The 24460-nt window shown below is 32.7% G+C and overlaps 1 protein-coding gene across 1 annotated transcript; it reads left to right on the forward strand.

Annotated features, from left to right (window-relative positions):
* The first annotated feature begins 6709 nt into the window (after positions 1–6709).
* LOC139502482 (innexin unc-9-like) lies at positions 6710–14066 on the forward strand. Its single transcript, XM_071291962.1, has 2 exons — positions 6710–7381; positions 11527–14066. Exons 1-2 carry the CDS (start codon positions 7377–7379, stop codon positions 12725–12727), a joined length of 1206 nt encoding a protein of 401 aa, XP_071148063.1. The 5' UTR covers positions 6710–7376; the 3' UTR covers positions 12728–14066.
* The last annotated feature ends 10394 nt before the right edge of the window (positions 14067–24460 follow it).

Here is a 24460-nt window from a genome sequence, read left to right on the forward strand (position 1 = left end):
GGTTTTCTCCGGACACTCCTGCTTGCTCCACCAATATTAACCGACTGCCATGGAATATAACAAGAGTGTTGAAAGTTGCATTATAGCGCCATTCAATCAATGTTACAGTGACCTATACTAGTATAATTAATCCACGACTTTTGGACTCTAGTGGATAATTGTCCCATTGATCATCATACCTCATCATATTCAAAGATGTTTAACTTGACCCCTGCATGTTTGGATTAGAAAGGTAGACAGTCACAAGATGTCATTCAAAATCTTACAAAAACGACTACTTGAGTCTCCGTTTCGTACAACAGTAACAGTTGAGCAGACCAAAAGAATAGTAACATATCTTCTACACCATATTAGTAAAAGAAAAGCAAGAAAATACTGATAAAAGCTGTATTGAAACTGGATCAAAATAAGAGAAGACAGAAGAATGAAATATAGTTGACTGATCGAAAAATTGTAAACTTAAATCAACGTATGCATATGAAAATAGTTTCCTAACCCAAATAGTCATGAGTTCAAGTATTCCCGTCGTATGGTTTCTGAGTGGTCAAGTGGGGAAAAAACAAGATCATATATAAAATAACTGATCTCAGGTTGTCTGTTTATGTTTTAAAAGCCTTAATTTACAATACGTGAAACCTAAAAATATTTCGGGGTATAAGTTGAGGTCATACAGCCAATTAACTGTTTAATATTCAGGGTCATTCCATAACACAGTAGGCAGTCCCGATCTTTCACTTGACTTACAAAACATCTAATAAATTTGACCAGTCAAATATCAAATTTCAAATAGTTTTTTCATCAGAAGGTTCAAATAATTCTCTCTAGTCATGTAGGGATATAATTAAATGTAATATTATCTATTTATAACTAGTGGCTTTGAGTCTTTGAAAGTGACAATGGTCACCTTTTGGGGTAAACAACGTAAACCACCCGTTAGTCTCTCTGGTTCAGTGTCCTTAATGGACACCCAACTGTGAATCAATCAATTCATTTCAGAAGCTTTAAACTACTTTTGCTGTTGTTAGTTATAATCATATGATAATTTGTATAATTTTACAATGTAAAATGACACAAAAACTAATAATTCATTAAATTAAAATCATGAAATATATCGCAAAACCTTTTCTTAATTATGGTCACTCCCTCCCTAGAACTAATAAAAATTTACTCTGAATTACTGCTACTGGGTCCAATCGATATGTACTAGTGGTGAATTCCCAGATAATATCATTAAAACTAAGTTTTCAGCAGACAATATCAAATGATGATGGCTTTGTCCTAATTTATGGTGTTTAAGGAGGTAGACCTAAGTTAAGGGAAATAACTCTTAAAATCATTAGTACGTTTGTGTCAACCATTTTCAAAAATATATTCTAAGCTTCTAGGTTACATAGATTATTTTCAATCTGTTTCAGGTGAATGCTTAAAATACATTGATGAACTTGACTTTTACAAACGCTTAACTGATTTAAAGTTATCTCCCTGAACCAAGGTCTACCCCCTTAAAGCAATCTTCATCGCACTTGACTATTACATGGCGGACAATATGCAAGTGTGTAGAGGAAGCCGTAGTACCCAGAGAGAGAACCATATACCTTCAGCCATCCCAGTCGACTGATGTAAAAAGGGAGATGGAGTATGATTGCCAAATGAGACAACTATCCACCAAAGTTTAAATGAAGTGGATGTAAGCATGTGTAGGCAAGCATTTAACAATGAGAAAAACTATACTGTATTTAGTCGGCTATAAAAGGCTCCGACATGCAAATTAGGAAACATACATTGAGAGAACTAACGGCTTAATTTATATTAAAAAAAAATTCTGAACAAATATCACAAAAATGTACCAACTACAACTAATGAACTGCAGGCTCCCAACGTATGGGACATACCGGTATACAATGTGGCGGGGTTAAACATATTTGAAGACACCAACCTCGCCGAACTGGGCCTTAGACGGTAAGGTTTCAACAACAACAACAACAAACCATTTTAAAAAATCAGTTGAAAGGGCTAATTAGCTCATCACATCGATACAAAGCTGAAAAACATCTGGCAAAAAACACAGACCGGACGTTGCAGAGTAGTTATGCATCTTTAAAACAAAAACAAAAACAGTACAGTCAGATCTGAGTGTACTCGCAGTTACTGACAGCCAGTTCAAAGCCAATAACAACTGACAAAAACTTTATGTATCTAGGACTAAAATGGATTTAGTGTAACTTGCATACGTCATTAACAGTCAGAAAGAACCTGACCTTGTTAAATGCCAAAATAGGTAACGACAGATTGACGTGTATAATTTAATGCTGACATTATCAATATGTAAACCAATAAAAACAATATTCAAATATCTAATAGTTTCCTGGTTCCAAATAGTATGTCCTGGGGAAAAAACGGTATTAAATACCCAAAAATATAGATAGTCTTAGAATGTTTTCAAGGTGAAGCTTCATTAAAACAGTAAAAGAAACTCAAAAATAATTTGGGCTATGTATTGAGGTCAACAAGTCACCTGTGTAATATTCAGGGTCATTCCAATACACAGTAGGCAGTCCCGATCTTTTACTTAGACTTACAAAACATCGAATAAATTTTACCAGTCAGATATCAAATTTCCAATATCGTTCCCATTAAAAGGATCAGATAATTATTTCTAGTTGTAGGGACATAATTATATGATAGATTATACAGTTACTACCAGTGGCTTTTTAATCTCTACAAGGGACAACGGTCATCTTTCAGTGTAAACAACCACCCTTAAGTCTCGCAGTTTCATTGTCCGGACAGGAAATCTAACTGAGAAGGAAAAAAATCTTTTTCTGTTGTTACTTTTAATTTTATAATGTGTTAATTGTACAAAGAAAATGACACAAAAACTAACAATGATTAAACAATTGAAATCATTAAAATCCCACAAAGCGTTTTGTTATGTATGGTACTTTCCCACAAAATACTTGAAATTTTACTCTGAATTACTTCTTCTAAGTTCTAACTACAACTGGTGAATCGACGAAATTATCAACAGTTTACTCAGCAGTCAATCATTAATGAATTTAATATTGCCTTTTACAAAACCCGGGATTGCCTTGGACTCCCTAATTAGAGGTATATATCCGAATCATTGCAAGAAACATAGATTTAACATGTTTAATGTTGTATGTTTGTTTTACAAGTAGAATAATTGAACAAAATTAAACAAAATTGAACCACTTTTTGATTTTTGTCCCTGTATATTCAGCTTTCGAAGCTTTTTTTCCTGTATATTCAGCTTTCGCAGCTTTTTTTCCTGTATATTCAGCTTTCGCAGCTTAAATATTATATGGAGAAAAAATTCGTTTATGGAGAGAACCATCGACCTTCACTAGGAAAACAATTGAAAAGATTGGAGTCAAACGCACCTTGAAACGAGTAGGTTCAGAAATGGCTGCCACAGAAAAAAATTATAATAGATAATAATTTTTCCTTTACTCTTATTTATTCAAAAGAGTAGCGATTATTAATGTTGCAATGTAGATGAAGGAATTGCGTCATATTTGCAACAGAAAAGATGGTCTTTGTATCGTTTACTCTTGTTAAAAAAAATTATTATTATGAAAATCTTCAAACTAAATCAGCACTTGCAAAACAATTATAAATTTTAATTTGAAATTTCTGAAAAAGTTCGTTTTTTTTTAGTTCATATTATTATAATCTCTAAGAATGTCAAGGATTTCCATGAGTTTGTCCATCTCGCCAGTCTGCTGGTAATGAGCTATCATATCCCTGTAATGTTCGAGTGTGTTTTGAGTCTCTTCTAAATGTTCCTTTTGTTTATTTGCTTTTATTTTCTTTGATTTGTATGCAATCTGGAGTTCTTTGATCATATCGTTTTGAACTTTATCAACTTTTTCCGACATGCTTCGAGCTGCGCGTTTAATCATGCTCATAGTATTGCGCATGCGCTGTTCTTTAGCTAGAGTCGCTCGCGTAATCATAGATGACGTAACTTCATTGAACGCCTCGTTTGCTTCGATATGTGAAAACTGCAATGATTCTTCAAAAACTACAACATCAGTTGGAATAAGTTTAGCTAGTTCTTTCTGCTCCTCCGTTGAATTCAAAATGATCGAAAATTCTTGCAACTCTGGTAAAATAGACCCATTTGTTCCGTCACATGATTCGTCGTCGTCAAGTGATTCACCGTTCACGTAGTTTACTTTCGGTTTACAACCCCCATCCTCAGGCAACGGAGAGTCAATGTCAGTGTTTTCAGCTTCGGGGCTCTTATTTTCTTTTACACAGGCAGAGCTTTGATCCTGTGTTTCTTTTAGTTCTGAATTTGGATGGTATTCGGGCGGTGATTCGACATTTTCAATGATTCCTGTCTCTTTTTGTAAATTTGGATTGCTAGTATCATTTGAAGGTTCTTTTATTGATTGTGGTAAAATATCACAGTTCGATGACGAACTTTCTTCTTCAAAGTGTTTGACTTTTGTTTCTTGTTGCGTGATTGTCCCGTTTCCGGTTGACAAGTTTAAATTTTTAACTACTTTGGAGCCAGAGATATCACTACTGACGTTGCTGTCTATGAATTTACTGGCAACTTCACTATCATTATTCGGCATCTTCAACTCATCTTGTGCGTTACTATCACATTTTGATTTTTTAGAAAATTTACAATACTTTAATAAGCGTTCTTGAAACAATGGCATCACTTGAAGCTGACTTCTTTTTAGTCCAATATTCAAAATAAAGGTATCGACTTTTTGCATTCCTAGACGCCCTGCCATTCGGAAGTTTGTTTTGGCTTCTTCCGGAAGTTTGTAAAATTCTGGCAAAATAACCAAATCCCCTTCTTCCTCTGAGCCATGGATTGGAACAGAAAACTTCATAGCCTTTGATCCATCCTCGGTCTCATATTCTTCGCATCGACCTTGCTCTGTTAACATTCGGATCATTCCGGCATTGTGAACCTGTCGGTGTTCATCCGTAATTCTATGCATTTCACTGAAAGTTTGCTTCATACTACCTGTAATGTAAGGCAAAGCCTCTGTTATCACCTGAAACTCATCATCCATACAACACGACCCGTCAATGTCAATATTTTTCAAGTCATTCTTTTCTAATAAAACTTTTGAAAATCGGTTCAGAATTATATTACCTCCCTTTGCCAGACTTTCGGAATGTTCTGGCTCCGTATCCTGTAAATCATCTTCGGTAACAACGTCTCTATGGTCACACTTTTCACATTTAAGTATTATACTTCCGGCTTGCCCTCTCTCTCCTTGATAAGGTGACAAACAATTGCGACAAAAAATTGATACCTTTTTACTCTCGGCTAACACCGTTTCTTCGTCAAGCTCAGAAATATCACATTCAGTGTCGAGATCCGCTAGAGCTTCTTCATCAACCTCTTCGTCATCGTCGTCTCTGTTAAAATTTCTTCTCAATTCTTCAATAAGATTTTCTAAATCGTCAGTAGCCATTTTGTATGTTTACAAGTATATCGATTGGACTTTAACCTTGTATTTAAAAATAAGTCTATTTACGGAAATACAAGCAATACTAAAGATTGTACGGTAGATTTAAGCAGTGTTTAAAAAAGATTGTCAGGGTTTTTTTTTACAGCGCATTAGTATATTCCTGGTTTTTTTTTAAAGTATAAAAATGTGAAAAAAAGATATATATATTTTCATCATATGAAATTAAATGTACGATTGCAAATAGGAAAACTTTTCAACAGGGACCATTTAATGTTTTTTTGATATTATTTCTTTTTAACTTTAAAAACCCTTTCAGTTTTGTTTCAATTTTTACTTATTAAAATGTCGATTGCGTCTTATTCAAGCCAACGCAATTGATTTATGTTACCCCCCCCCCCTTTTTGAATTTCTCTTTTAATTCGTTATCTCATTATCATAATGTGGAACCCTATTTACTAGTTCCAACTTCGATTTACAAATAAAAATTCAATTCTATGATATTAAACGTATTTTCATACTTAATCTAGTCAAATGACACATGTATACATATGTTCGAATAGTATTGCTAAGGAGAAAATATATTCATGAATGTAAACAAAAATGGATGCTTCATATTTCGTTCAGCATTTAGGGAAAAAAATTCCGATGTTGGCTTGCTGTGCAGATCTTAGTCGGCTTTATAAATGAACAACGAACAGTCACGGGGAAGCAAAAAACTATTCAGAAATAAAAATAAACCCGAAAATTTTACAATTTTATTAATAATGTAAAATTTAAAGTTTACATATGTTTATAATATGTAATATGTATTTTGTTTATTACATGTTGCACTTATGCTTTACTACAATAAAGAATTATGGTCAATATTACGATGTTCATTACTTTTTGTAAATACTCCCCCCCCCCAAAAAAAAAAGAAAAAGAAAGAGCTATGCCATCAAACCTATTGTTTATTTTCTCGTCCATGTGTTTCTGTGTGATAATTGTCTCTTTAGCAAACTTACAAAGGATTTGTAAACTATACAAATTATTGATCATCAGTGGCGGATCCAGCCCTCGAGATCCAGCCGTTTAAAAAGGGTGTTCCCAACCAAGGACAAAGGGGGGTTCCAACTATATGTCCCCATTCAAATGCATTGATCGGCCCAAAAAAAAGGGGGGGTTTCAACCCCCGGACCCCCCCCCCCTGGATCCGCCAATGATCATACACATTATATATACTCTTGTCTTGTCAACATAAAGTGTATAAGATTTTGCTTTCCTATCTTTATCAACTGCATTTTTCACTTTTTTTTAAATAACATTTTACTTTTTTGTGCAAAAATAGTAGACGGTAGGACACATTACGAAGGTCAAATTTTTATATTTATTTATTCGTTGGGGTTACATGTTTTTGGTAATTGTTGATGATTTTCAATTTGTCATTTTGTTTCAAAGCGTTTCTTAATGACCACCTGCTATAATTTTACCTTAAACATGTTTTCTTAATTTAACTCCTTTATAATTAAAAGCTTCTTAAATCTTAAGTGTTGAAAGGGTTGTCTGATGAAATTAGAACTATTTGTAATTCTCCCAAGAAAAGCGTCATGGAATATTTAATATTTAGGATAAGAAACCAAACAAAGCGCACGTCACTCAAATGTTTACAGGTGTGTCTCTATTTACCTGCTCACGTTAACTTGTTAACTACACAAACGATATACTACATAGGTAAATTTCATCAGCGACCAATCTGATTGGCTAAGGGATCCGTCACCCTCTAGTGAATTACTAAAGCTTTAGGATTGCAACATTCAGCTGTTTGACGATTTCGAGTTGGGCTTTGCCCCCTTTTCCTCACATTTCGTAAAAGTAGGACATCTTAAACAGTGTGGACATTAAAAACAAAACAACTGATTGAAAACAACTAAAATGAGGTGAGTGAAATTTTAGTCAAAAAATTTGGGGGCGACATAGTCGTCCATTGTTGACAATATTATGTGCCATAAATGTCTTTAATAAATTTTTATCGTGGTTTATAATTTCTTTCCATGATTATGTGATCTTTTCGTAGTTGGGTTAGCTTATTGAGGTTAAATGTCCGAAACATGGAGTTGTACGGGGGTCATAGTTGTTTACATTTGAGACTGTCTTTATATCATACGAGATTATCTTCTTTTCGACAGTTGTACTGGGAAAATTTAGGTCGAGTTTTTGACCATTGAACAAAATGAAACACTAACAATATTAAAAAACAATGAAACATTTAAAAATTGAAGTTAGACGGCAGAGAGACGAACCTAACTAATAAACTTATCAATATGTTTTCCCTTTCAAAGGAAGTTTGAGTATCTTAAACATATGTTAAATGACGTTTGACCAAAAATCACTTGTCATTTTCTACATAGTATCTATATATCTCAAACCTGTCAAATTGTCAACACGATATCTAAATTACACATATTTTGGAATTTGCAAGATTATAAAAACGTTTATCTATTTGTATTTTAATTTACATAATAAACAGCTCATTGCATATGTGTTAGTTTTAGCTGCACAGAAATTTTTGTTTTGCAAAGTTTCATACTTTTTCTAATTTCTTTTATTCATTCACTTTGATACATTACAAACCGACATAAAAAATCGCTCTTCCATAATATTTTCAAATACAAGACCATATATTTCGTTTTTTGCCAGTGTTATATTTTATAAATGCATGTAATTATATTGTAATCCATAAAAAAATAATTCCCTGACCTTGTGAAAACTTATGTTATCACAGACTAATATACATGTAACGAAATTTGCTCTCAAAAACACTAAACAATGGAAGAAACCGCTTGTATATATATATAAGAAACCACTTGTTTTACCTACAAATATACCTCTCAGAATATATGACAAAAACTTTTTTCTATTGTACATGCATCTTACAAGTACATGTAAATCTACTTGTCAATTATTGCACTGCACAACAACTTGTTGTGATTCTTAACAGTTCAAACGTAACCCACGACATTTTCTTTGATATATATATCGCAAATAATAGACAATGATAGAATTTGTAATTGAGTTTGGCATTGTAATATAATAATTGCATGATCGCCTACATCAAAGGCTTTAGCAGACGACAACTAAATGAAAGCACATATCGTTATATTCATGAATGAATCTTCCAAATAAATGCACGAGATAGGTGCCAGAAAATGCTTAGAGGACCAACGAAGACCAATATTAGTAAACAATTCATATTGATAAAAAGAAACGGTCACCTTCACGTGTATATTTTGTTACTCACAGAATGTAAACAATTTATGTATAAATCAATATTTAGTTTTTATAATTGATCTAAATTAAATCTTATTATGAAATTAAGATTAAATTTTAAATGCTTATGCTTTTTAAAATGTCGTTTGATTATTGTATTTCAATCTAGTTCATTTATTATTTTAGCATATTGATATGATTGAACAGAGGTACACACTTTTACCAGTTTTGAACTAAATATAATTGCTCAATAACCATGATAACCAAGGCAAATTACAATAATTATTTGTTTGTTGTGTTTTTTTAATTTTGAAAAAAAATCCAAAATTAACCAAACGGCTTTCAAATTGATTTCGTTTTCACAATTTAAGCGAATTGTATATCCTAAGGGCAGTTTTCATTGAAATTATTTTAGTTTACAGCTGTCAGACTGTCCAGAAAGACAATGTAACTTGAATCTCCTTGGGGTCGACGCAGACGATCATTTTAAATATTTTAAATATGTCCAAAACTTAATGCCCCCTATGACATTGAGCAGATTTGTTTCTAATCATAATTAACACATTCTAACAAAGAGAGATAATATCATACCTAGAGGAAAGATAATTACGTCATTGTCTTAATTAATTGAGCAATTACAAAAATTTGACATTTTATGATATTTCGTTTCCTCAATCTGGATTCTACATGTCATTTTTTGTAGATATTATTTTATCATTTTTGACAGAATTATTATTCTCGAGATATATTCTTTCTATTATTAAAATGCCAAAGTTAATTTCTGAAGTCATAATGATTACATAATGAGTAAAAGATAAAAGAAATCTTAATAAAAGTTACATAATAAAAAAAGATAAAGAAATTCTTTGTCTAGCACCCTATACATGTATTTGATATTGCCTAGAACATTCATGTACACTAACGAAATATTGGGTGGCACATACCAAAATAAAGTGTTTGTTTGAAACCGATGGAAACTTCAGATGGATTAAAATGCTTTTATCACAATTAATTCCCTTATAACCTTTGTTTATATAAGAATTTATGGCTAGGATAAGTTTATCCCTAAATCCTGTTTTGTTTTAAATACATACAATAAATGTACACTGAGCAATTTGGAAAACAACACGAATTGCATTATTAAAAATACCAAGTTTAAGAATATAAACATCCTCAAATTCTTCATTCATTTTCAGTTTTTAACTAGCTTAAAGCCTTTTCAATCAGCTTATTTGTTTACCTACATACGAAATTATTTACCTACATCAACCGTTTATGGTGTTGTACTGATCAAAGATAGATAACTCTTGTAACTCATCATCCACCTCCAAGATATATGATGTGTTAGTACACTCTAAATCTGTCATAGATAAACAGTTATATATGAAAATTGAAATTACCTAACGTATAAACACCTCTGTCAAATTATAAACAAAACCAGTCCCAAAAAATCCGGCAAGAATGCAAGGGTTTAATCGTATACATTCTAGTCAAATGCCCAATGTTTTTAAAATGAAACGCCCTTTTCAAGTTGATGTACCCGGAGCCCTGTAACTGCACTTTTATTACTCCTTTCTGCCCTTGTTTACCGTTTTTGATGCTCTTTTCCAAGTGCTAGTCCTTATTTTCAGACATTAATCTCAGGTGACCCATTATGCAGCCACGTATTTATTGTACAAACATGATATATTTGCCACTGGACGTTAAGCAGACACCGAAAATTGGTAATATTTATTACGCAACTGACATATTGCCTTCGTGATACTCGAGCCTATGACTTGGTTTATGCAATATTTTTTTTTAAAGAGAAATGGTCTTCGCCCATACATCTTTTTCCGTTGTGAAACGAACTCTATTGCATTAAAGCCGTTGAAGATATCTCCCGTTGAGATAGCTTAATGCGGGACTTAACACCCCAATAACAATACGTAATGTTTTTATTTTGGATTATAAAATGGGACAAATGACAGATATCTTCTTTTGTTGTTTGGAATAATCCCAAGATTATAATTTAAATGCTTGTATTTCGTAATAATTTAACATGACCTTTATGAGGTGTTAATTGAACTCACAAGATAAAACCGTATTTCTATTGTATGTATTCATTGTGTTGACAGTATATTTATCGTGTGTAAATTAGCTAACCATTGTTTTGAAGACTTCAAAAGATTTTTTTACTAAATAAACAGTTCTTATATCTTCATATCCATACGTGTTGTTCAACACCATTTCGACAAAACGTACTATAAAAATAATAAACTAGACGTTCATTTAAACAACATGTGTTTATTTAATGATGACAATTAATTAACCTGTAGAAAAGAAGGGGTTGTGGTGTCCCCCCCTAAAAATTCCAACAATATATCATGAGAAATAAGCACATATCAAAGCCAGTTAATAAAGTTTCCATCTAAATTAAAATGTGAGAATTTTATAACAGACCAAAACAAAGAATTTTTAAACATTCCATATTCAGCATTTTTTTTTACATATGTCGTACCGGAAAGGGGATTCGGTGGAACAATGGATGGTCTAAGTAGCCTCCTAACCTTGAGTCTATTTCGAAAAGGTGCGTTTGATGCCGATCTTAATACTATAAGGATTGCCAGTTTTCCTACCGAAGGTCGTTGGTTCTCTCTGGATTCCTCCAAAAATAAAAACATGACGTCACCACACAGCCAACCGTGCTGAAAGTGGCGTTAAATACCAAAAATCAATCATATTTTGGAGATAATAAAACATCTCTGCGTCCAGAAATAATTCTATTTTTCTTTAATTCTGTTTATTATATTCTATTTTTATTTATTTTTTTCAGTGTTGTTTGGATTTTTGGGAGTTGGGCTAGTTGGAGCAAACTCCGAGGCAACGACGATGATGATTGGGTGGATAGAATAAATCATTTATACACGGTGGTATTGCTTTGTGTCTTTGCTGTGTTTACAGGCGGCGGACAATATGTCGGTGACCCGATCCAATGTTGGTGTCCAGCACAATTCACGGGGGCGTATGTCTCGTATACGAAATCCTACTGTTGGATTAAAAACACGTACTATATTCCCATGAATAACGCCATCCCTACAGATCACATGGACCGTGAATCAGAAGAACTCGCCTATTACCAGTGGATACCTATCATCTTGGTCTTTATGGCATTCATGTTTAAATTTCCTTGCCTCGTTTGGAGAATGTTAAATGGATATTCTGGATTAAACGTTGAAAAAATCGTAAACATGGCCGTATCAACACAAACAAGTGATCCCAAGAAACGCGACGAATCCGTCAAGCACATCAGTATCTACATTGACCGTTGGTTGGAAACACACAGACCGTATTCGCATAATTTCATGGTCCGTGTTCAGCACAAAATGGCGCGATTTTGCTGCGTTTTCTGCAACAAGCGTGAAGGCACATTTTTAACCGGACTGTACATGTTTGTAAAGATCTTGTACTGCGTCAACATCATATGCCAGTTCTTCATCTTGAATGCCTTTATGGGTCACGATTTCTTTTCAGCTTACGGATTTGAAGTTATTAATGGTTTAGCAAATGATTGGGAAATCAAAGAATCATACAGATTCCCGCGTGTCACGCTTTGTGATTTCGATATTCGACAACTTGCAAATGTTCAACGATGGACAGTTCAGTGTGTATTGCCTATAAATCTATTCAACGAGAAAATTTTCATATTTTTATGGTTCTGGTTTGTTTGCATAGCCGTAGTTACCACTGGAAATTTCCTGTTCTGGGTTTGGCGAGTGGTTGTAAAACAAAACCGTGTCGCTTACGTCAAAAAGTTTTTGAAAGTCAATGACCAGCTTCATGGAGAAGACGAGAAAAAGTTATGCAGAAAGTTTGCCAACGATTATCTTAGAGATGATGGACTATTTGTGTTACGTATTGTAGCACGAAATACGAACTCTATACTACTGACAGATCTAGTCATGTGCCTATGGGGCATTTACAAAGACAAACCGGAAATAAGAAAAGAAAATGATTACAATGACACAAACCCATAGTGAAGTTTGTTAATTTAGCTAAACTACCGCCAAAAGTGGTCTTTCATCATGTCGCGTGACATTCCAGACTGTGCACACGTTACCATTCCTATGCAGATGACGCGTTATGCATTTTAACTTAGGTGCTAGTGTGACAAAGACTTAAATGCATTAATTTTTCATGTCTTATTTTTGTCAATGATTGCCAATTGTTACCATGGTGATGTGGACGTTATTGTTAGGTCTTTAATAGGACCGCTCACTGCCCATTTTTACAGGCATTTCATAGTGATAGTGAACCGTTTTACAAATGTACATTGTTGATTCGTGTTATATTGTTAATCGAAAAGAGTCAATATTTTTTTATAAATCTTTTGAATTTTAGATTTGAAATTCATTGGGCATTTTACATTGTATTTCGTACTGTTTTCGTGGCCAGTTGTTCATTAAAAAGTTTTGTATAGATGTTCAGTAATTTTATGTTTGAGACTACTTCATGACAACAAGAACGTTTAGTACAAGCATTGCTGACGTCATATATTTCTGTGATAAAACCTGTCGGTTGTGATCTTTTGAAGATATTTTCCCACCAACGAATTAACCAATCAAAATCGAATTACTTTGTTGTAAAATTATTGATTACATTTTTTATGAATAATTAGCATGTATATTTTTTGAGGATATTTTTTTAATAAAAGCGTAGATTTGCGGGTACATTTAGTATATAGTTATATATATAATATGTCTTCCATAGAGGCATTAACGAAATCGTTGTCTTCCATTTTGTAAAGTTTTTAAAATTTTATTTATAACCATTTGATATGTTGTAAATACATGAAAAGTACGTGTAGGTTAAGGTCACATAATTGCTTTTTGTCATTTGATGAAAACAGAGCTTAATGCTTTAATGTTACTACCAGATCTTTAAGCAGACTTCGTGTTTTTGTGAATTTGATAATGTTGTGTCCGGATTAATTTCATTTGTTAATCAATGTTCATTTCAGTAGCCACTAAGCCATTAAATGGCAACATTTATCAGAATGCATTTATTAATGTAAGCATGTTGTTTCCAATCGAGCCAAATTGAAAAAAAAGGAATAAGAAAGATCTTCCTTTTTGAATTTTTCGGTATATGCACACATCAACATTCAGTTTGCACAAAGTTATCGTCCCTTTCCGGAAGCGACTTTCAATGGACTTAACTAGTCAAATTTGTAACGAATGTATGTATAATTGTTTGCGATTGCTATGTTTTGCAGTTGTATGTGTAAATATACCTTAAGCAGATTAGTTGATTGTAAGTTTAGAATATATTATGATGCAGTATCTTAAAATTAATAAAATTTCTAAAGATCCAAAAGATATTTTTAGTGTCTGTTTTATCTGTAAAAGAGGGGGGAAAGATACCAAACTCGAAGATCGAAAATAAATTGACAACGCCATGGCTACTTACAAAGAAAAGACAAACACAAATAATACTACACAAGACACAGCATATAAAACTAAAGACTATGCAACACAAACCCCACTAAAAACTGGGAGTGTTCTCAGGTGCTCCAAAATGGTGAGCAGAATCTGATCCACATGTGGCACCCGTCGTGTTGCTCATGTTATTACAAACCCGGTACATAGTCTTAATTCGATAGGTCACATTAACATGATATGTAAGACAATTGGAGGATAAATATCAGTAGGTCTTTACAGATACTAGAATAGGGAAAGACTACCATTGGGGTAATCAATTATCTCAAGTGAGAGAAAATCTGACAATACGAATAAACAAAATAATAAAAAAACGGACAAAAAGACGACCAAGCCAACACAAAGTATACAAAGAAAATTTTAAACTAACGATTGAGCAACATGAAGCCCATTATCACCTATTGTAAACGCAATGGCTCTGGAAGGGTAAAGAATTCCATCTCTCGTGGCATCTGTCGCGATGCCCAAGCTATGTTTTTAAATCTTGTGCCAGGTTTAAAGCTTGTTATGTTCGAACTTCGAATATAGAATGAGAAAAAGCAAAAGTGCGAAAAATCCCAACGTACTTACCTAATTTTTTGTTCACATGCGAATGAAGAAAAAAAGTATGACACAGCGAGGTATTACAAAGCTTTTTATGAAGCTAAAACTTAGTTAATCGTTATTGCATACACAGACAACATTCCTTTACATATACAAATAGGATACTTATACCCTATTTGTATCATTGAAGGGTGAAATTTCACGGCAAATATAGTGTGACAAATCACTGCAAGTATACTGTTGAAGTGGACTAACTTCCTGCAAATAATGTTAAAAGGGATAACTCACTGCAAAAACGGTTAAATGGGGAATAAACAACGGCAAATAAGAGAAACGCTGAAGGGAGACTATCTTTCCTATATTTAAAGGAAGGTATATAGTTAAAAAAAAACCTCGAATACATCTTCATTTATACTCGAATGTCTTTATATTTATCCTTTACCCTCATATGCACAAACATGACAAAATAGTAAATGTAATCTTAAGTACTTTTGCGAGTTTGGCAGAGGCTTAATATTCATCGGAACATGAAAGAAAATAAAAATGAAATAAATTTTGAAACTGATTTGATTATCGATTCAGCTTTGATTGAAAACCCTATACAGAATCATTAGTATATGCACGTAAACCTTTTGAGTCTCTGCCAGGGAGACTTAAATCTAGAATTAAGAACTTATTGCAGTTTTAAAGTATTATATATGGTGTATACTCGTAATAAATTGTCCGTAAGGTTGTTTACAAATAGATAAATACTATAGGTCTATGTTTGTCCTGTTCGAGCTACTGATAAGCTTTTGAGGTCACGACCGTATACAATATATTAAATTTCTTGTCAGATCTAAGAGCGACGGATAAAAAAACTAACAACATTATATACATGTAGTACGTGCATGCATGATGCATTCGGGAAAAATATATATATTCAGGTCACGTAAACTAATATAAGCTGTTTATATCTTAGTCATTTTGTTTCTGATGGAAAGTTGTCAGGGGCCAATTAAGGAGTCTTGAAAGTGGACGTTATACCAGTAAACCGAATAAATACTACCTAGCGTAGCGAGAACAGAAACATTATGGGACTTATTTATGTTTAAAAGTTATATATGTTCCTGGGGAGTACCCTTTCCCATTGAATTCGTCACTGGTTGTCTCAAAGGGAATAATATTAATTCTTCATACATTTTAGAAATGGCAAGTATACCTTGATTTGTCGTTTTCAAGGAAATGCAAATCTACAGACATATTCTAGTTTTCATAGTTAATGTTTTTTCCCTCTATTTCATTTTTATTTTTGTACAATCCGTCTTGGACAACACTTTGTGTTGATTTGTTGTGAAAATGCCTCTTAACAGTTCGATAAATTGTATCAATGCTTCATCAAGTGCAATAATTAAACAATTATTTAATATTTATGACCGACCCTGAGACAAACTTGATAAAGAGTGAAGTCCAATTTTCTCTGTATATGTTTTCTGCCTCATATCTTGAATAACATCTACAAATTTATAATGAGGGTCGGTTAAAAAGAAAACTTTTCGACAAAAGAGATGATTTCAGCTTCCCATGCACTTGTGAACTTTCCATCTGAAATTTCTATGTAGCAAAATACCAGCAGCGCCTGCCTACGAAATGTATATATCTCCCAATGATACGATATTCCCGGGCCTGTATTTCCTTGATAGATGGTTGCTGCTCACAAGGAAGCTTTTAAATCAAGAGTTCCAAATGGTGAAGTTGAAATCATCCCTTCGTAAATTTTTACCGACACCATCACGAGTTAGTTGACTGTTATGGCCGGACTATCAGAGGATATCGGATATGTTCATTGTGTCGTAACTATACATGCCGTTCCCTTCTCACGTAGGTGACCTACTGAATTAGACTATTTACCGGGTTTGTAATAACATGAGCAACACGACGATGTGGAGAAGAATCTGCTTACCCTTCCTGCGCACGTGAGACCCCCCGTTTTTGGCGGGGTACGTGTTTGCTTAGTCTTTAGTTTTATATGTTGTGTTTTGTGTACTATTATTTGTCTGTTTTTTCATTTTCTGTTTTAACCATGACATTGTCTGTTTATTTTCTATCTATGAGTTTAACTGTCCCTCTGGTATCTTTCGCCCTTCTTTTATCCTCACTGAGAGTCAAAATCAGACGATTCTTGATAAAAAAAACCAAGCGGGATTCGAATTATAATATATATATATATATATATATATATATATAGTTGATATTTTGTTTTACATTGGCTACATACTACCACAATTTCGAGATAATATGCAGCATTAACTGGTACTATAACATTTATTTCTCCTTTTGCGACAATATATTGAAAAGTTCATCGAGACGAAAATTTGTGATATAAAACGCTTAAAGCCTATTAATATATGTTGTAAGAGCTTAACTATAGTGAAGAGACGAAAAGATTTATCAATGTGATCACGCTTAAGCCCGACAGACGCGAAATCAGATGGGGGAGGGGGCTGGCGCACATCCCTTGAAATAATGTAATTAATAGTTAATAATAAAGCCATTATATTTTATCAACATCAGGTTCTCTTATCCCTATATATCACAGAGGGCCCTCATGGGGTTTTTGATTATGTGATTACTTGACCGTTTTTTTAATGATTATTTGATTATTAAGCCAAATATTTCATGATTATTTGATTACCTAGGACTGTATTTTTAGTTTATGATTATTTGATTACTAAAGATAAGCAAATATTTAATGATTATGTAAGACAAGACAAGACAAGACAATATTTTATTTGAGTCTCACCTCTTCTAAAACATTTACATAATATTACAGTTTACATATTACAATATAAAACAAGAGCCACTCTAAAAAGAGTTATGAGAGACTATAAAAAAAAAATGGTATATACATTTACATATATATATATACATACATAAAACATAAAACAAATGAAAAGTATACAAATGTTAAGATTAACATAAAACAGTTTAAAAGTAAACAAATGTTAAGAATATAATAAACATTTTCTTTTCAGTAAAATATCATAGCAGATTTTGGCAGTGTAAAAATAAACATTTTCATCACTAAATAAAAGTACAAATTTATCATCATCTGACATACTATTAAAATCATGACAAAAAGAATTAGCATGACTAAACAACACAGCACGAAAATCTGCATATAGTGGACATTTCAAAATTACATGTTTCTCATCTTCTATGGTTTCATTACAACTAAAACATATTCGTTCATTAATAGGTAAGTTCTGATACCGGCCCGTCTCAATTTTTAGGGGCGCAACACCACAACGAAATTTTGCAAAAGCACTTCTATATTTCCCTGCAATAGTTTTACAGATGTAATTTTCTACCTTAAATTCTGTTTTAAATAATTTATAAATACGAAGTTTGGCATATTCATTCGAAACCAACTTATTATGCCATTCAGTTTTATATAAATCAATAGCTAAGCATTCTATATCCTTAATTACATTTTTAGTTAACAATATATCACAGTTACAATATGGTTCAAGATTATACTCTTTAAACTTAGTCATCACTCTGAAGCACCAATTTTTAATTGGCTTATTTCCATACTTATATGACCATTTAAATACTCTTTTGTTCAATCTATCATTGTCCATTTTACAAAATCTGGACCATAATCTAAAAACAGCTGTCCATTGCTTTACATTGCATGGAATCCAGCCCATATCACCATAGAGAGATAAGTTTGGTGTATACTTTCCTACACCCATAAAAAATCTCATCGCTCTGTTTTTAACAGCATTTATGCAAGAGAATTCTCTTGTTCCCCATATTGAAGCACCATAATCGATGACTGACCATACAAGTGTGTCAAAAAGCTTTGTATAAGTAGAGTAACAAAAACCACCATTTGATTTACATTTTGCGATCAATAACCCAAGAGCTCTACTTGCCGACTTGGCAATAGCTTTTGCCATTAAATCATAATTTAAAAATTCTGTAAGATGTAAACCAAGGTAAGTATATTGTATTACAGTTTCAATATTATCATTACCCAGCATAAATGTATAAATAGACCTTGGAAAAGAAGGTGGTCTAAAATGAATAATCTTAGATTTACTCAAATTAACACTAATATCATTTGTATGACACCACATATGTAAAACATTTAAGAGCATCTGTAAGTCTGATTCATTTTCAGCAAGTAAAACAATATCATCAGCATAGAGCAAAATACATATTTTCTCTTCCTCTATCGGAATACCAACATTTAAACTTTTAACCTCATTTACTAAATTATTAATAAAAATATTGAATAAAATGGGCGATAACACACACCCTTGTTTTAAACCACATTGAACATCAAACCATTGGGTTAGATTCCCATTAACTTTAACACATGACTGTACTTTATGATATAAAGATTTTAAAGCATTCAACATTTTACTACTAATTCCTATTGACTCAAGTTTACAAAATAATAAAAATCTGTTTACAGTATCATATGCTTTTTTGAAATCAATAAAAGCTGCAAAAGTTGACATTTTACACATTTATGTAATTATATTGGCAAAAAAATGGTGATTATGTGATTACTAGGACCCCCCCCCCCCCCCCCCCCATGAGGGGCCTCATCACAGGAATGATCCTTACATCAAATTCTGGATCCGAGCCTTCTTTTTCCACAGCCTCTTTGCACCTTTTGCAGATACAGAGAGTGATGTTTTCTTTTTCAATTTACATTTGATTCTGCCCTTTAAAATAGATCAAGACAAGTTTTTATGAAACATTTTAGTATTTATGAAACATTTATTTATTTATGAATCGTGAACATATGTACGAACTGAAATTTTTGAGTTTTGTTAACGCGCTTAACAAAACTCAAAATCAAAGGAATTAATAAAACCTTGTATTGCTGTTGTTGACCTCAAAGACATAGGGATGACTTCAATACGGAGGAAAAGCTATAGTCATCTCACTGCAATGTAAAGCTAGATTGATTTTTTTTTGTGTTCGATTGGTGCGTTGTGTGTCTTTTGTGTTTTGTGTTTGTCTTAAATCATTGCAACTGACGGAGCTTGAAAAGAAAGTTTTGTCTATTTAAAGTCCAGTGGCAAATATTTCATGCATATTAGTTAGATAACAAAATCGAATAAGTAGACAATACAAAGCGACTTGGCCTGGATGAAGAGAATTTCAATTTAAAAATCTATGTTTTACGAAAATATTTAAAACTGATTAAGGAGCACCAAGCGATTTTCCTCTAGACTTTTTCTTTTTTAGCATTTCTGAGTGGTCAGATAAAGATGTTAAAGAATAACTCGGTCTAAACTTATCTATGCCAATAAGAGGATGATCAATTCAAAAATGAATTTAAACTCGTCTTATTAAAAAGAACCATTCATGGTAAATTCATGGCTTTCAAATGTAAATTTATTCTAAATTTTATTTCCTGACTGCAGAAAATGGTTGGTCCTCGGACCTCGGATTAAATGAAACTTGGTATGTAAGTCATGAAGTACTGCAATAAAATTATAATATTTTCGTGGGACACACATATGTTGTACTCTTGATATGTTATTGACATTCCTTCGGGCGGTACAACTTCGTACTTTGTTATAACCTCTTTAATCCAGGACTTTTGTGCCCTTTGGCAAAGTCATTCTCTTCAAACAAGGTGGCAGACATGTTAAGACATTTTAATTTGGGGGTTCCAAAAGGTCAATCTTAAATTTTCGGACCATTCTGTGATTTTTTTTTCTTTCTTTCAAATACTAGTAATCAGATATACAAGTTATTTTGTTTTAATAGGTCGGCATATACAAATCTCATCTCAACTCAATATTCATAATAAACTATCAAAGTGTATTATCTTGACATATATGTACTTATTTGTTTAAAACATTTTGGAAGTTAGACAATTTGTGTGTCTTCTTTATTTTGAAAGTCTTATGGCTAGTAGGTTTTAGATGTGCTAAAAAGTACAAAAAGAACACACAACACATTTTTATGAAAATCAATACCGGTAGTTATGATTTTTAAGGCCGGGACATTAAAACTTAAGACATTGCGGAGATCTTAATTATCATATGATTAAAAATTAAAAATACTATACTGATTCTTAACTCAACATATACTTTTGCTCCATTATGTATTATTTCTATCAACATTTATAAGAAAAGATAAAAAATATAAAATGATTCTTTGAAAATTTAAAATGATTCTTTTAAAAAATACATAATAATTCTTAAAAAAATATACATAATGATTCTTTTAAACATATAAACTAATTCCTAAAATATTATAAACTGATTCCTAAAATATTATAAACTGGCGTACTTTACCAGATTAAATTATTGAACAGAAGTGATTTTGATTGAAAAACAAAAAAATGGCATCGAACTGTATCACATCTGTGCATTTTCTTCTGTGCATTTCCCCCTAGAGATAGGCATGTTTTGAAAATAAGACTTCAGGCAAAACAAGTATAAGCAGACATGACCTTAAGTCAATGTTAATGGAAATATGACAGAAGTCAACTTTAAAACCTAAGCCAAGGTAACTGTATATATTATAGGATATAAAGTACTAAATGGTGGCCCCATTGCCGGCAATGCTATTTTTAGCAATTATCTCCTTAAAAGGCGCTTTTGATAAACTAATTATTAAAAAACTGCTGTTGTCTAATTGAAGCTCGATATCTATTTGCGATTTTACCGCACTCAAATATATATGGTCCCATGGCTTTTCTTGGTGAATTTTGGGGTTTTTCACGATACCTGACGATTTCGCAGAAAAAATTCCCTAATTTTGAGCAACATAAAAAAATTATTTCCGGCCCTTCATACTATACATTTAAGGACAAATTTGTGTTTGCATCCAACTTCATTCATAATGCTTTCCAGAAGAAAAATATATAAAAGATATAACAACCAATCACAGAGAGCCATCTATTTTTATCTCTATGTCATGTTCCCTTCATAAAATGGCTGCGCCCATGTAATTTTATTTGGTACATTGTTACCATAAAGTATCCAGGATATTCAACGGTTATATGGGAAGCCGTTTTATTATTTTTTCTAACTTCAAGATATTTCATATAAATTAAAAGTATTGAAGTATCCACTCCAGCCACCTTTTCAAATGCAAAGCCTTGTCGCTGAATTAGCTGCCCTTTAATATTCACATTCACTCCCTGAACACAACATTTTGTTTTTATTTTTCGTGGTTACCTATAAAGCCGCTCTGTAACTTATCCAACAAGACGGGAGGTAACTCTTATTAAACGTCTTAGATTTAAGAAACGGTCATTATTCTACCTTTGACGGTAAGGACTATCGGAAGTTAAAATAATGAGGTAAAAATAGTATGAGAATGAATATATGCCCAAATCAGGTCTGGAACATTATGTACGGAAAACTCTTAAACAGGAAAGAAATGAATAAGGCCTATTCGTGAATGCCTAGATATTAAGAATCTTGCATTCATATATTTATTAGTGGCCAGAGATAAGTATTTATCGTTCATTTAAATTAAAAGTAAAAACGTGCAGTTTATTCATGAAGTGTCGAAATATTTGATAGATTATGAAATGATTCTGACTTTGGCGATCTTTAGTTTTGCGTTCATGTGACAAATTTGACAGATACATAATTATCAAAAATGAGGTGATAATTGACAATCTCCAGATAAATGTCAATTGGGTTATCGACCTTTGTTGACTCTCCACATGGGGTGTGAAATGACATCGCTAGTACATGTATGCACCTTGCTGTTGAATTGTGTGTACTATGACATGTAGAATAACGATAATCTTCATTATGCAGGTGTTAACAAATTATCTATCATGATAATCCAGATAACAAAGGTTCAAGTAAGTGGAAAGATCATCTTCTATATTTTGACATTGTCCATCGCTGACCCCTGCTACTCCTGTTCCCGACTCGCTTTTAGGACAACAGGGAACTAACTGGTTGAAGATTTCAAGAGGTTCAAGAAAGTGACATGACGATTCTAAACGTATTTCACACCCTCCATTCCAGTTAACAGAAATTGCATAATTGAACCTAAGAACTAAAGTCAAACAAAAGTCTAATTATTTTAGTCTTTGATAAAATGATAAATCCTCAAGACATTTGTACCAACAAAAGAAAAGACGTACAACAACAAGCACCTAGAACTACAACGCGCTTAATTATACCATTGAAAGTCTATTACCACACTGTAAATATCGTGCTTAGAATATAAAAACTTGTGATACATGTTTAGATCTAAACGTGTTTAGGGTTGTGTTTAATTTCTAAACACATTTTTCAGTAAGCACATATATTTAAACATGACATGAATTTAAACACGTTTAAAAATGAAAGTGTATAGAAATTAAACACATTTTTCTAAGCTAAACACGATTCTAAACACAATCCTAAACACATTGTACTGAGACACGTTTAGATCTAAACGTGTAAAAAAAAGTGCACAAAAGATGTGCTTAGAATTGTGTTTAGGATCTAAACACCATTTTTACAGTGCATGTTACATGTTTTACTTTAACTTATGTATGTTTTTTCGTGTCCCTTATTGTTTTAACCGATTGGTGATTAGCCATTTTTTTCTTGTTTGTAATTGTTTGATAATAATGAGTTTTTTTTTGTCTGTAATTATAAAAAAGAAGATGTGGTATGATTGCCAATGAGACAACTATCCACAAAAGACCAAAATGACACAGACATTAACAACTATAGGTCACCGTACGGCCTTCAACAATGAGCAAAGCCCATACCGCATAGTCAGCTATAATAGGCCCCGATAAGACAATGTAAAACAATTCAAACGAGAAAACTAACGGCCTTATTTATGTAAAAAAAATTGTTTGACATTTCTTCTATTCATTACAAATTTGCATAGGAAATATTGTAATGGATTAAGGACAATGAAAAGTCGTCGAATCGCACAAGACTTTAAAGTTAAAGTATATAGACTAGTGAATTTTCAATGGTGTTTCTTAACGCAGTATATCAGATATTGTGGAGTGGTAGCGGCTGACAAAATAAAGTTCGTCCTTCTATCATACAGCATAGCAAGTTGGTGGATAAATAGATACCAAAAATACATGTGACATTTTAACTCACAAATCGAAAATAAACTGACAACGTCATCCTCTCACTAAATATAAATCGCCAAGTTTCGTCAGGATGCACTGTAAAAAAAACATATATGTGTATGCATAATACTTATACACGTTTTGCTGCAATAAAATATTTGAATATTTTTATAATGTACCCGAATTATATGTCTCCTAATTAGGACAATGCCCTGCACGTATTGTATACAAGTTACATACTCTTATCTAGAAATTTAAATATCAAACATTTTAAAGACTTAGAAACAAAACACTGTCTGATATTTTGAGCGGAGTGTAAATAAAAAACAAATACCGATTGATGTTTTCGAAGTAATCTTCAATAAATTTGAAATAGATCTATGTATACTTCAAAAGGTCACAAGCAACGCGTCGGGTAGATAAACATTCACTGGGGTAAAGCTGATGACCGTAACTGCATTCACGGTCATCCCAAGATGTCGGACGAAAAATTAGGTCAATATTTTTATTGTCTGTTAAGGTGTTTCTACATTATTTTCTTTACAAAGCATACATTGGTTCGATGTAAATTTATAAAAGATTCACACGGAAGTCACAAATCTCTACCGAGGAACGTGTATAGAACGGGAAATTGGATTTGAAAAATTCGCTAAGATGACCGT

The sequence above is a fragment of the Mytilus edulis genome, chromosome 14 (genome assembly GCF_963676685.1).
Source record: "Mytilus edulis chromosome 14, xbMytEdul2.2, whole genome shotgun sequence".
Taxonomy (NCBI): domain Eukaryota; kingdom Metazoa; phylum Mollusca; class Bivalvia; order Mytilida; family Mytilidae; genus Mytilus; species Mytilus edulis.